The sequence below is a fragment of the Megascapheus bottae genome, chromosome X (genome assembly GCF_031878675.1).
Source record: "Megascapheus bottae isolate mThoBot1 chromosome X, mThoBot2.hap1, whole genome shotgun sequence".
Taxonomy (NCBI): domain Eukaryota; kingdom Metazoa; phylum Chordata; class Mammalia; order Rodentia; family Geomyidae; genus Megascapheus; species Megascapheus bottae.
Window position 1 is genome coordinate 102,258,432 of NC_143547.1, and position 14,977 is coordinate 102,273,408.

The following is a 14,977-nucleotide window of genomic DNA, read 5'->3' on the forward strand; positions in this document are numbered from 1 at the left end:
ATGGGAAGAGTATGGAAGTTAGTGGCCATGTCAACTTTTGAATTTTTTTCATTTTTCATTTTACAAAAGAATTTTAAGCATATTACGAAGACTAGAAATTTCTCTTTAATGAATCTAGGCACTTTAAAATATCTACACAGTGAGGCTTAATAGGTAAGGAGAATTTATGCAAGCAATTGTTAATTGCTAGATTTATTTTTCTGGAAAGATTGGTTACCTATATAGCATTACTTCTTTCCTTTTTTTGTGTTTGTTCCTGAAAAAGAAAAGGTAACACTTGAGTTTCCATCAATTCATATTTAGAAGCTATTTTATCTGTTTCTGTGTTGGTTCAAGATGTTTTTAATTACTCTAGATGAGTAAAGAAAGGAATTATACACGTGGTTAAATTAAGGAAGGTCATATTAACTAGTGAAATGCTATTAAATCCTATGGGAATAACTTCTTTCCCAAGCTCATCTGTACATTCAGTAAGCATTTTAGGTCTTCATAGATTTGTAAATGTGTTATAAAGCCATTTTATAATTTGTGGCCTTATTTTTAAGTTGATAATCTATTATGTTCTGAATGATATTTAAATAGAAATTATAACTAATTTTGTTGGTATATAGTATTAACTCTTTTGTTCTTTTTCTTTCATCTACAGGTTTTAATTTTACCTAATTAAATAAATTATTTTAAAATTATATATTTTTGCATTTAAAATATGACCTAACAATGGTTTAGTGACTATAATCCATAGTTATTCATAAAGCCAACATTATTTTTACAGCATTGCATGAAGTATGATTTAAATGATATTTAATTTATTGAGATATGAACATGATGAGACTTAAGAGATATTTATCAGATTTTAACAATAGAGACAATACTTTTTTGTGCCAGCACTGGGGCTTGAACATAAGGCTTCACATTCTCACACAGCTTTTTTGCTCAAGGTAGTCATACCTCCTCTTCTGGATTTTTTGGTGGTTAGTTTGAGATAAGAATCTCATGAACGGGGCCGGGAGTTTGGCCTAGTGGTTAAAGTGCTTGCCTAGCATGCATGAAGACCCGGGTTCGATTCCTCGGTACCACATACATAGAAAAAAAAGCCAGAAGTGGTGCTGAGGCTCAAGTGGTAGAGCTCTAGCCTTGAGAAAGTCCAAGGACAGTGCTCAGGCCCTGAGCTCAAGCTCAGGACTGGCAAAAAAAAAAAAGAATCTCATGAACTTTTCTGCTTGAGCCGAGTTTGAACCAGGATCCTCAGATCTTAGCCTCCAGAGTAGGTAGGTTTATAGACATGAATCACCAAAGTCCAATTGAAGCCATCAATTGAATAACCATCAAAGTAGTTCTTATAGTTGTTTAAAGTTATGAGCAAAAGTATATATGAACATTGTCAGGAACAATAATTGTGATAGTTACTTCTGAGAATCTGTTGATTCCTGCTTGTAATCCTACTTACTTGTAATAGAGATTGGGAAGATTATGGGTTTGAGACCAGCCTGGGCCTAAAGTTAGAGATACATCTAAACTGATTAGCCAGATGTGGTGGGATGTCTCTGGTTCCAGTTATGTGAGAGTGCAGTCTGAGGCTGGTCCTGTGAACAAGCATGAAGCCTTACCAAAAGAAAGAACTAAAGCACAAAAGGGCTGGGATCATGATTCAAGAGATGGAGGCATGAGGCCCTAAATTAAACCACCGTATTGCAAAGAGAGAGATAAGGGAGTGTGGTGGAAGAACTACCTGTTAAAGCTTAAGTAAAGTTGACTTTTTACTTGATTGTCTTCTGTTTCTTGTCAAACTTCCAAGGAAATTTTAAAGTAACAACGAGTTGAAAGTATTATGGATTGGTTGCCTACAGTGGAAGCTCTGAACTGAAGATGTTTTTCTTTCTTCTGTCACTTTTTAGAGCAGAAGGAGAAACATGTGTGGAGTTTAAAGCCATGCTAATTGCTGTGGGCATCCACTTGCTTCTGCTGATGTTTGAAGTCTTGGTGTGTGACAGAATTGAGAGAGGAACCCATTTCTGGCTTCTGGTCTTCATGCCACTCTTCTTTGTTTCCCCTGTGTCTGTTGCTGCTTGTGTCTGGGGCTTTCGACATGACAGGTCATTAGAGGTGAGAATTGGTGTAGTTAAGGATGTTCTCTAAACTGTGATTTTAATGTTATTTTCTTACATTTTGTGTTAGGAACAGATGGGTCTTTATCTCTAGGTCATGCTATATAAGGAAACAAATGACAATAGAAATGGATGGTTCTGTTTCTTGACTGTCTCCCCAGGCCATTAGCCTTCTTTAACTTCTTTCCAGTCCACCTATATCCATTCATCTTTTCTAGAAAAAAAGACTCAATAGGATTAGTAGGCATGTAGATGTAAAAAAAACAAAGCAAACAAAAAAAAACAAAACCTTTTTTTCATGTTTTTTATTGTAATTAATAGGAGGGTTACATTATATTCACCAGATAGAAGGTGCATTACTTCACAAACACTGATACCCTTTCTCATGTATTGGTCCCCATTTCCCTCCCTTCCACCCCCACCTCTCATCTTGTTTCCCCCCTTACTTATCCTATTTCACATAACCAAATAAACATATACAATATATCAGATAACAAGGTAAAATGCTGTAAAATATGTGATAACCAAGGGACAGCGAAAGAGATAAGAAATAACATAGTATATTAAGGACAACAATCACTCATTACATGGCTTTTGAAAAACAACACCTTTTAAGGGACTGACCTCTACATGCTTATGAGGCTAGCACGTCTGAAAACTGTACAATAGGCATATAAGCTGGAGAGTCAGCAGGAATTGATGCAACAATTCTGAGGCTAAATTTCTTCCTCACCAAAGACCCTTAGTCTTTACACTTAGATCCTTCAACTGATTGAATGAGGCCCACCACACTACATTTTCAAGGGTAAATTTTTTTGTGTGTATAGCAACTGCCTTCGCAACAGTAGGCAACTTAATGTTTGATTAAATAACTATGTACTCTACTTAGTCAAATGGATGTATAAAACTTACTCAGCTGAGTACCTGTAATCTTAGATACACAGAAAGCTGAGATCTGAGGATGGTGGTCTGAAGCCAAGCCTGGGCAGAAAACTGTCCCCGAGACTGTTATTTCCAATGAATCACAGAAAAAGCCAGAAGTGGCGCTATGGCACAAGTGCTAGGGCACTAGTCTTGAACAAAACGTGCTCAGGGACAGCACGCAAGCCCAAAGTTCAAGCCCCAGGAATAAGGAAGAAGACCTGACTCTCACCACCTCCTCTCCCATAATCTGGCTCCCCATCTGTTCTTGGTTGGCTTATGCTAATGTGCCATTTATTCATTCAGTAAATATTTATTGAGTATTTATTATATGCCACACTTGTTTGCCTAAGAGTAGGAGATACTCAGATGAATTCAACTTCAGGACTAGTAATAAAGTAATGAAAGTAATTGTGGGTAATATTTATTGTCTACATAATTTGTGGAGAGGCACTTCACATGCAGCAGTACTTTATTCAGTGTTCTCAACAACCTCGTGCGTTAGGTACAGCTTTTTTCTGAAAAGGTAATTTTTTCATCACTTGTTCAATAAAGTCCACCTTAGTCTCCCTGACTGCAAAGCCTGTGCATTTTACTGCAGGTAAGCTGAGGGCCTAAAGCTGTGTGCTAATGAGTTAAGGGAAGAACTAGAAGCGCAGTCTCCCTTATCTCTGGTTTTACTTTCCATGCTTTTAGTTACCTTGACAACTGCTGTCTGAAAATACACAGTACAGTTCAGTGAGATGTTTAGAGAGAGAGAGAGAGAGAGGGAGAGAGAGGGAGAGAGAGGGAGAGAGAGAGAGAGAGAGAGAGAGAGAGAGACAGAGAGAGAGAGAGACAGAGAGAGAGACAGAGACAGAGAGAGACAGAGACAGAGAGAGACAGAGAGACACTCATATCACATTTATTACAGTATATTGTTATTGTTGTTTTATGGTTGCTATTGGTAATCTCTCACTTGCCTAATTTACAAATTCAGTTTTATCCTTGGTGGATATGGACTGGACAAAAACAGTCCATAAAGGCTAGCCGTTCATCTAGGAGTCTTGGAGCATATCACCTTTGGATAAATGGAGGCAACTGTTGATGCCTTGTTCTAAATTATGTAGAGCAGAGTAGAGGAAGGAGAATGTTTGCTACTGGACTGGAAGGTGCTAAGACTGAGCAATGACCCCTGGGTGCAGTTTTAAAAGGAAGGTGCCCAAAGAGAGAAACAGTGGTAGAGCAAGGCCCTGTGAGTTGGAGCCAGGTAAAGGTTGGCTGTCAGTGAGGTGAGGACGGTTACTTCTCTGGAACTGGTGGAAAGCCATGATGTGGGTGTAGCTGGTGGGTCAGGGGAGTATACAGAGATGTACCCCTGTCTCTCCCTGCAGTTCCCTAAACTTTCCCAAGTCCAGCTACATATCTGCCCTGTTGTCTTGTAGCTGCTACTGTTTTGCTGATGAAATTCCACATGATGCATGAATTGGGCCTTAAGTTTCTAGTCACCAGCTTCACTAAGACCATGTATGAACACTGCTATAGCTTGCTGCCCCCCAAGGGATGAAAACAGGTTTGAAGATTGGAGTGAAGAAAATCTTACTTTATAATGAATACAGCACACAGGAAGATATACTACTTATTACTTACAAAATCTTGATGGTCTCAAATTTCATGAGAAGGATGATTAGGAAGAAGTCTTACGTGCTTTCCTGGTGTTTGTAAGGAAATAAGTTTTAGTAGCCCTGACCTGATGGCCCTTATGTGGGTTCAGCTCAGTACTATCTTCTATACTGACAGCTCCCCACCTTCGAGGGCCATGTGCCTTTTCTGCCTCTAATAAAGACTACCTGTTCTTTACCTTCCTTTTTGAAGATCTATCAGAGTCAGCATTTGCTCAGGCACTTAGCCAGTTACCCACCAAGTATACTCTCTCATCTGCAAAATAAAAGAAAGTAGAAACAGTGAGCTCCTTTCCAGCCTTTGCCCTGTCATGCTATCTCCCTGCTATCTGTGTACTTTCCACCCCTGGTACACATGCCATAGGCCATGTTCACCAAACCACTTTCTGTCCTCATGTTTGGCTGCACTGAAGCTCTGGTCACTGCTGAGACTTTCCTGACACCAGAGACACTGCATTCACTTACCTAACTTGAAGACTACAATGCTTAATTTTCCTTGTTGACTCCAATGGAAAAGCACTGAGATTAGTTAACTCCATTCAAGCCATGGCTATGAGGATTTTACCAGACACGTAGACTGTGACCCAGATGGAATAAAAAGAAGGCCAGAGAGCACAGGTATTCTCTCTCGTCTTCTCTGCAGTCTTTTTCTTTTTTGTTTCTCCTTCCTCCCCCCCTCTCTCTTTCTCTCTTTCCCTCCTCCTCTTTCCTTTCCCATTCCTTCTATTCTTATGGGCTTCTTCTACTCCCCATTTCCTCTTCTCTTTTCTCATTTCCATGACCTCTCCTCCTCTCCCTTCTCCTTCCCCCTCTTTCTCATCCATCTTTCCTCCTTGCCTTTCCATCTTCTCTCCCTTTTCCCTTTCCTTCCTCCTCTCTTCTCCTTTCCTCTTCTGCCTCTCTTCTCCTCACCCTTCTCACACTCTCGCCCGTTGTCCCTCTCATCTACCCTCTTGGCCCTTCTTTTCTCTCCTCTCTTCTTCTGTCCTCACCTCCTTTCCTCTACCTATCCTTTCCCATCTCTCTTCTCCTTTCCTCATCTCCTTATTCTGTCCTCACCTCCTCTTGCTTTTCCTCTCCCTCTCTTCTTCCTTCCCTTCTCCCTTCTTCTTCTCTACCTCATCTCCTTTGTCCTTTCCTTTCTTCTCTTTTTCTGTCTCCTCATTTCTCCTCTCCTCTTTTTATCTCTCCTCTCCCTATCCTCTCCATGTTCTTTTCTCTCCCTGTTCCTTCTCCTCATTTCTTCTTATCTCCTCTGTACTCTCCTCTCTTTTCCCTGTCCTCTACTGTCCCCTGTCCTCTCCTTTCTACCTCCTCTTCTCTTTTCTACCCTCCCTTCCTCTCCCCTTTTCTCCCCATTCCTCTCTCTCCTTTTTCCTCTCCCCTGCCTCTCTTCTCCATCTCCATCTTATCTCACTTTCCTTCTGTAGTTCCTTAGCCACAATAGTAAGAGCCGATGTGGTCCATCAGGCCTTCCTTACCATGATCAACTGAAACCTCTGAAACTATGAACTAAAATAAACCATTTGCTTTCTAAAGTTGTTTCTCAGGTATGTGGTATCAGCAGTGAAAAGTCGGAATCGTACAAAGCCTTTGTCTCCCTTTGTCTTCCACTCCTTTGTCGGTTCCTCTTCCTCTGCTTACTCCTTACAAGGGACTCTTTCTCAGCATTCTGTTTTTTATATCTTGCTCTGAAATATCTTATTGACACTTTTGCTTCCGTATACCACAGGGGCTGTTGCCCTCAATTCCCATTCCTAACCTCCCATTTCTTTACTAGTCACATTTGCCACCTCATCCAGCTTCCTTCATCCAACCTTCTTCCAGGTTCAAGGCACCTAAGCATCCATGTCTTTCCATTGTGTGCCTGTATTACATAGCATGTTGTTATTACTACTTGTTAAATTTAGTAAAAGTAAATTTTAAAAATCATCCTAAAAGACTGGTATATCTGGGCATTGGTGGATAATGCCTACAATTCTAGCCATGAAGGAGAGTGAGATATGAGGATTGTGGTTCAATACCAGCCAAGGCAGAAAAGTTAGGTAAGACTCAATTAACCACAAAAAATTGGAAGTAGAGGTGTAGCTCAAGCTGTAGCTTAATAGCCTTGAGCAAAATCATAAAAGCCAATGCAGATGCCTTGAGTTCAAGCCCAAGTTCCAACACAGACACACACCTTTATTTCAAACAAAAAAAGCACAGAAATCAGCCTTTTCTAGGTGGATCCATTTGCTCTAGCATTTTTCAGTGAAAGACGCAGGTATGTTATTTGACATTATGGATAGTAAAAGCTTTGGTCTTACAAAGTGTCCTGTTTTTTGTAAGACACTTATCCTTGGACCTTTTGCACTGAAGATAAATGCTGATTGGAAGGGTTGGTAAAAGGAGGATTGCCATGTGTTTGAGGCAGTAAAGAGTTTATTGGGAGAACCGCACTGCTGGCAACTAATGGCAAAGAGATGTTATGTAGGGAAAGGTAAGGGTGAGGTACAGAGAACTTGGGGATCATCTCTGAGCAAGGTCATAAATTTCTAGTCTGTAGATAAGGACAAGTATTATCACCAGAAGGAAGAGCACCTTGAAGCCCTTTGAAAACAAAAGACCATCTAGACTAGGGGGCAGGTCACAGGAAGTCAGTTAGGGGAGGAGGATAGTAATACTATCTGAGCCGTCATGTCTACAAAGTAGGCAAAGGATTCAAAAGAATATTGGATGGAAAAGTGGATAAAATTTGGGCTGAGTATGATAAGAGGTGCTTCCCAGATTTGTAGTTTGGGCAATCAGGCTACTGTGGTGGTACCTTATGGAGACTGAAAGTAAAGGGACAGGGTACAGAGCATAATGAACTCAACTGGGGACTGGCAACATTCAAGATATCACTAAGAAAGCCAAATATCACGTTAACAGCAGGGTCTAGTATGCACCAGGAAGATTAGTACTGACACAGGTTTGAGAACGAACCACTAAGTACTAAGGTACACCAGAGTGAACTTGAAACTACTCCCTAATACCAAGGGTGTGATGAGTGTGTGTGTGCACATGGGTGTGCACATGTGTGCATGCATGTGCGCACGTGTGCTCGTGTGTGTGTGTGTGTGTGTGTGTGTGTGCACACGCAGTCCTGAACCTTGAACTTTTGCCACTGGACCTTAAACCTGGAACTTGCCATTATCCTTGAACCTTTTTGCTCAAGGTTAGCATTCTACCACTTGGGCCACAACTCCATTTTTGGCCTTTTTGGTAGCTAGTTGGAGATAGTTGGAGATAGTCTCGTGGGCTTTCCTTCCCAGCTTGATTTCAACCCATGATCCTCAGTTCTTAGCCTCCTCAGTAGCTAGTATTGCAGGCATGAGCCAGTGGCGTCCAGATTCTGGTGTGATTTTTGAAACCCAGAAACAGGTACAAAAATGAAGCAGTGGTCAGCCAAGGTAGATGCTGCAAAGACACCTAGGATACCTCAAGTGGAAATTTTCTGATGCTTCCTGGTACTAGAGACCTTAATGAAGGCCGTTTCTCGGGATGGACATGGGTAAGGTTTAGAGTGGCAGGTAAGTCAGTAGGGACTCACATAGCCATTTCTGTCTCACAAAGTTGGATGACAGCAGATGAAGAGCTAAGGGTAAGGAACGTAGTGGATCATTTGGCCTTGGTTTTGTTTTAAATGGGAAATGGATAGCATATTTCTGGTTGGTAAGGATTGATGTTCTGGATAAGGTTAAAGATATGGTAAAAGCATCTATAATTAATGGTTTGATATAACTTGTGGAAAAGAAATATATATATATATATATATATATAATTTAGGGCAGAGTTCTGGGTCCAAGAAAAAGGAAGTACAAGGTGGTTACAAATAGAGATGATAGTTGGTGGTGACAGAGGGTGGGCCATTCACTCTCTTCTCAATATACCTGGAAACAAGTTCATCATTGGGCCACTAGTGCTCAAGCCTCTAGAGGCTAAAGGAGCATGGCACCAACTTATCAGCAGACGGATAAAGCAGAAGGCCAGCACACTTCTTAGCATAGTGCTGCTGTGTGCTCCAAATCAGGAATTTCCCAAGTAACATAGTGAGTTTTACGATATTAAAATTTGCCCTGTCTGTTAATGTGTTAACCAAACAACTGTAGAAGTAAATACATCTCTCTATATATTCTATTGTAATTAATAGAAGGGTTACATTATATTATCCAGATAGAAGGTGCATTACTTAACAATCATTGCTACCCCTTCTCATGTCTTTGTCCCCATTTCCCTCCCCCACCCCTTCCCTATAAGTACATCTTTTAGGATAACTGATTCTCTTCATTTTCAGTTAGAAATCCTGTGCTCTGTCAACATTCTCCAGTTTATATTCATTGCCTTAAGACTGGACAAGATCATCCACTGGCCCTGGCTTGTATGTAACTTTTAAAATCCTTATATAGCATTTTTAAATGTAATAGAACTCATATTTGTTATAGAAAAACTTGGAAATGACAGGCAACCATAGATAATAGACCAATAATCAGCAGTCATCCCACCAGTGGGGATAAGTGCTTAAGTGTTTACTTAGTGGTTTTTATTCCTTCTATACTAATAGTTGGAATTATGTTACATGTAAAATTTTGTATTCTGCTGTTTGGTCTTAACATACCATAAGTATTTGTTCATGTCAATTAAATAAATACCTTTCAGAGTTTTTTTGACGGAAACTACTCTTTAATTGTATTTATCAAACCATCCCCTTATATCAGAATGTTTCAAATGTTGCTTGTGCTTGCAGTTTTTAATTTTGTGAATTTTTGATCGATATGTAGTAAATGTAGATATTTAAGGGATCTGTTGTGAACTTCTAGTACATGTTACAATGTGTAATGATCAGATCTAATGAGCAGATTGGGGTAACTGGTATATCTGTTCCCTCATACATTCATCATTTCTTTGTGCTAAAAATGTTGAAGATGTTCTTTGCTATTTTGAAATATTTAGTTAATCGTTGTCAACCATAGTTACATTGATGTTAAGTAAACTGAAGGGGTTTTTTTGGCCCGTCCTAGGTCTTGAACTCAGGACCTGGGCACTATCCTTGAGGTTTCTCAACCCTACCCCTCTACCCTTGAGCCACAGCACTACTTCCAGTTTTTTCTGTGTATGCGGTATCAAGACTCAAATCCAGGGCTTTGTGCATGCTAGCTGAACACTCTACCACTAGGCCATGCTCCTGGGCATAAAACTGAATTTTTTGTCATGTGTACCAGTACTGAGGCTTGAACTCAGGGTCTTATGTTATTGCTTGACTTTTTTCACTCAAGTCTAAGCACTCTCACTTAAAACACACACTTCCACTACCACTGAGATTCTTAAATATGTGTGTGTAATATATATATATATATACATATATGTGTATATATATACATATACATACATAAATGCATACATACATACATACATACATACACTGTACTGTCATATTCCTTTTAAAAAAACTGTGCTAAATGTGATGTTACATTCTTGCTGGAAATGGGCTCATAAGTCATGCTTCAAGTCTGTTCAGTTCTTGATTGTGGAGGTACATGAGTGGAGGGAAGGATACAGAGATAAATGATAAGCTGTACATTACAGGTTACAGTATTATTTCAACTAATAAACAGACAGGAAGATTGGGAGCAGAGACAGAAGATTTGTAGTAGCCTCTGGGATGTTAGGTTTTGTCAAGTGTTTTGGTTTTCATTCAGTTTTCCTTGCTATATGTTGTATAGTTTGTACCCAAAATATTCTGCATACTTAATGTAGTTTACTTTGAAAAAATAAACTACCCGGGCTCTGGTGGCTCACTCCTGTCCTATCTACTCCAGAAGCTGAGATCTAAGGACCATGGTTCAAAGCCAGTCCAGGCAGGAAAGGCTAAAAGACACTTATCTCCAATAAATTAAATAAAGGAAAAAGCCAGACGTGGTGTATATTAAGTGGGAGAGAGCTAGCCTTGAGTAAATGAAACTCAGACAGTGGAAAGGCCCTGAGTTGAAGCCCCAGAACAAACAAAAGGAAGAGAGAGAGAGAGAGAGAGAGAGAGAGAGAGAGAGAGAGAGAGAGAGAGAGAGAGAGAGAGAGAGACAGAGACAGAGAGACAGAGAGAGAGAGAGAGAGAGAGACAGAGAGAGAGAGAGAGAGAATTGATTTAAAAAGCCATACGATACTATACACCAAAAAAAAAGAGAAAAATTTTCACTTGAAGAACAGAAAAAAGAGAGTATAGGCTACAAAATGAAAGATATTTGTCAATACTGGCCACAGGCTTTGATAAAATATTCATAATAAAAATATTTGTTCAAGTTCCCATCTTATATCTTCTGGGCTGTCTGAAATTCAGAACTAATTCTGTGGTCACATAGTGAAAATAAATCTAGTCAGTACCAACTTTTTGACATTGGAGTTGCCTCATGGAGCACCAAGGACAGTGGCTGCTTTGAGGAAAACTGATAACTCCATGTCAGGATAGCACAGAAACTACTAGTTCAATCATTTTTGACTATTGTGTCACCCACCATTCTTTTATAAATATTACTAAGTGTACCTTAGGCCAAGTGTTAAATGAGTGACTAAAAATATGGTAATAAATGTGAGTGAGGGCCTTAGGATATGCAGAGCTTTGGTTCAGATACAGGGCTGCCAGGTAAAGGAAGAGAGATGATGACAGCTGCTGTGGTGATTATTTTGTTTGTCATGTTACCCCTATGGCAACCAAACTGTCTCTCTATATATTCCTGACATTACAGTGGCACCCATGAGGCTGTGGTGGAATCTCTGAAGAGTATCTTCTGCTCCTTTCTGCAGGTAGTGTGTGTCCCCCTGTGGATCCTCATGTCCTTTCTATGCCTGGTGGTCCTCTATTATATCGTGTGGTCTGTCTTGTTCCTGCGCTCTATGGATGTGATTGCAGAACAGCGAAGGACACACATAACCATGGCACTGAGCTGGATGACCATTGTTGTGCCTCTTCTTACTTTTGAGGTAAGCTTTCTATGGGGATCCTGTTTGGCTTTTGAAGCCAACTGTTTGTTTCCTCTACCCTTGCCCAGTGTAGTTCAAATGGGAGCCTACTCACCCTTGACCTGTGCCAGTGGGCACCTTGGAACAGAACGTCCAGAGGAAGGTCAGCACAGTGAGAACATATTCTTTTTCCCCTGTGGTAAATTGGCAGACAGTGCACACATCTCCAGCATGCAACTGCACGCCTCCAACTTCTAGTTCTTTAAAGTGAACATTGGATATTAGAGTTTTATAGAAAATTCTAGCATGAACACTGTTGACTCTTTAAAGCAAACCATAGGACGAGTTTCTCACAAAACTAGTGATAAGACATTTAGAAAGATATGGACTTTGCTTGGTCCTGGGAATAGACATGGAAGTTCGAGTTGTTACTCCCAGAATGGGTGGTTTTCCTACATTTCCAATGGTGACTGTCCTTTAGAGACTTGCTGGGGGGAGGAGCTACCTACCGAGGCAGCTTGTGACTTTGTCTGTTTTTAAGGGATGCAGCAACAAGATATTAAGTATGTGTCGCTTTCTGTAGATTTTGCTGGTTCACAAGTTGGATGGACACAATGCTTTCTCTTGTATTCCAATATTTGTTCCCCTGTGGCTCTCATTGATCACACTGATGGCAACTACATTCGGACAGAAGGGAGGAAACCACTGTATGTATTCCCTTTCTCAGGAGCTTTCTGGGAGGCGGGGATGTGGGGAAGTGCACATGCATGTGCCTGAACTCTGAAAGGTTGACTTCTGAGGGCCCCAGGTTAGCAGCTGGAACGTCTTAGACATAGGCCCACACCACAACTAGCCTCCAGTGTATGGTCTGATTAGACAGTAGATAAAATAAGTCAGGCCACCTGTCTGAGCTCCCATTTCTTCCTGTGCAAAGTGAGGCTTGTGATCCATTGTCCTAAGGCTCAGAAGGATGGCTCAAAAAAAGAATCTTAGCTCCTGCAGAATTAGCCCAGATCTCATCTGCCCTATATCCTTCCTATGACACTAACGGAGTCGTGCTAGGTGTTCTTGGGTGGACCATTCTACATTTTCACCAGCATGCTATGCCATGCGATTTTCAGATGATCTTTGAAGAGGGTACCTCCAAAACCTGTGAACTACCCTGCTTTAACGTCAGAAAATTGACCCTCTGGCAACCTGGGGAGGGGAGAAGGCTAAAATGTAGCCCAGGCTTTGCTACTGCTTATGTCATGAGAGAGCCAATAGCAAGCTGATCTTTTCTTACAAGACAAAGGAAAAATGTCTGGATCAGGAGGCTTGGGTTGGGGCCCCAGAATCACCTCCTAACTGGGGTCTTGGGATGCCATACCAGAGTCTGAGATTTCACTTTGAGAATCTGGCATCTGGGGTCTCAATTATTTCCCTTATTGGGCATTTATACCTTGGTCATTTATTTGTGAGGAATATAGGCAACAGAAATTCTCATTCAGAAAAGGAAAGTAATGTGCAAGCCAATCCTAAGACTTGAAATGGAAAACTTCTATTTTTCAGGGTGGTTTGGTATCCGCAAAGATTTCTGCCAATTTCTGCTTGAAATTTTCCCATTTTTGAGAGAATATGGAAACATTTCATATGATCTCCATCATGAAGCTAATGAAGAAATGGAAGAAACCCCAGTGCCAGAACCTCCTAAAATTGCTCCTATGTTTCGCAAGAAGGCCAGAGTAGTTATTACTCAGAGTCCTGGAAAGTATGTCCTCCCTCCTCCAAAATTAAATATCGAAATGCCAGACTAAAGAGCACTGGCAGAGCCAGAGCATGAGTGGACTGGGATGCACCCTCCCCCATTCCTCTGCCTCTCCCCCTCCCCACAGCCAGAATGGAGGTGGGCCTCCAGAGACCTCCATCTCATACCTCGATTGACCACTCACCACCATGGGACACAAAGGTGCCAGGGGACTAAGGGTATCCACAGATATGGATACCAGGGTGTGTGAGAGAGGTTGGAGCCCCCTTCCCCCAGTTTGGGCACCTGAGGCATGTGCTCATCCCTGTGGTACCCACCGCGGGGGGTGGGGGGATTGACTACTCTCCATTAGGCCCGCAGAGGAGCATCTGTGGACCAGGCTGTTTTTTTAAGAATTCAATTTCCCATCAAAGTGTTGGAAGATGTGGTTTCCATGGGGCTGCCTCCAAGTGCAGCTCAGAGTCAGGCTGCTCTAGGTAGCCAGTGGGAACTGGACCCAGGTGTGCCCGCAACTGTGTTCAGACAGAACAGCCATGCTTTTCCCTGCCCCTGTGGTGGATTTGTTTCCCTATGGATATGCTGACAATAGGCCTTCTTGGCCTCATCAGCCAGCCCTTCCCAATGGAGTCACTCCATGCCTGTATAGTATTTATACAAATATTTTAGCATTGTAATATACAGTGTTAAATTCCTAGTTCTGTACAGCATATTCTGTTAAAGTATTTTTTTACAAGCTTGTGCTGGAAATAGACATGTTCTGCCACAAAAGTGGAAGCAGATGGCATGCCTGCCTCACCGCAGATGGGTGCCTCACCCCCACGGGACATCACCATTAATGCTCTGGAATGCATTCATGTGCATAGTAGCTATTACTGCCAGCATAGCCTTCATAAGTGAGAAAAGATCTATGCTGTTCCAATCCACAGGAAAAGTGGCTAGCAGAAACATAGAAAGTGCTTCCTGAGGCTCGGACACTAGAGAAAGTTGCTGACAGTAGAAATGTCCAGAGCACTGAGTGATTCCTCTGTTAAAGCCTCACTTTGTGCCTGCTACGAGCCATACCATTGCTGTCATCTGTCAGTGCAGTTTCTCCAGGCTCTGTTACCATAGCCAATTGGAACCCCAACCTGCAAGCATAATAGCCCTCTGCTCAAACAAGTAGGTCACTTTTCAGAGGACATAAAGAGGAGCATAGTTATTCCTGACCGGTATATGAAGACAGATTTTCACTTGTTCAGTGGCCTCAATTACACTTCACTGAAGTCCACTCTTTCCCTGACCCCATCTCTGGTATGGGGGCCCATCAAATCTGTTCTGTTTCAGGGGAAAGGGAGGACTGAATGGCATACACATTCTTCCTTGGTGTGTAAAATATGTAGCTAAGTCCACTATTTTTGCCTCCTGTAGTTGTTCAATAAATTGGTTCCTCATTTTATATGTGCACTGAGTGTCTTATTTTGAAGGTGTCCTGGGGAATAAAATCAATCTCAGTCAATGTCTAGGGGAATTTCTTGCTGCCATAGGCAACCAAGGCTAGAAGTTGTCATGGGTGAGTAATTATTCTGATGACT

The 14,977-nt window shown here is 41.3% G+C and overlaps 1 protein-coding gene across 1 annotated transcript in view; it reads left to right on the forward strand.

Annotated features, from left to right (window-relative positions):
- Tmem185a (transmembrane protein 185A) overlaps positions 1-14,637 on the forward strand; it is a 36,285-nt gene extending 21,648 nt beyond the window's left edge. The window contains exons 3-7 of the mRNA XM_090326118.1: positions 1,896-2,103; positions 9,003-9,086; positions 11,504-11,680; positions 12,243-12,366; positions 13,211-14,637. Coding sequence (XP_090182244.1) covers positions 1,896-2,103; positions 9,003-9,086; positions 11,504-11,680; positions 12,243-12,366; positions 13,211-13,455 — 838 coding nt within the window. The 3' untranslated portion in view covers positions 13,456-14,637. The remainder of the gene's footprint in view (positions 1-1,895; positions 2,104-9,002; positions 9,087-11,503; positions 11,681-12,242; positions 12,367-13,210) is intronic.
- The last annotated feature ends 340 nt before the right edge of the window (positions 14,638-14,977 follow it).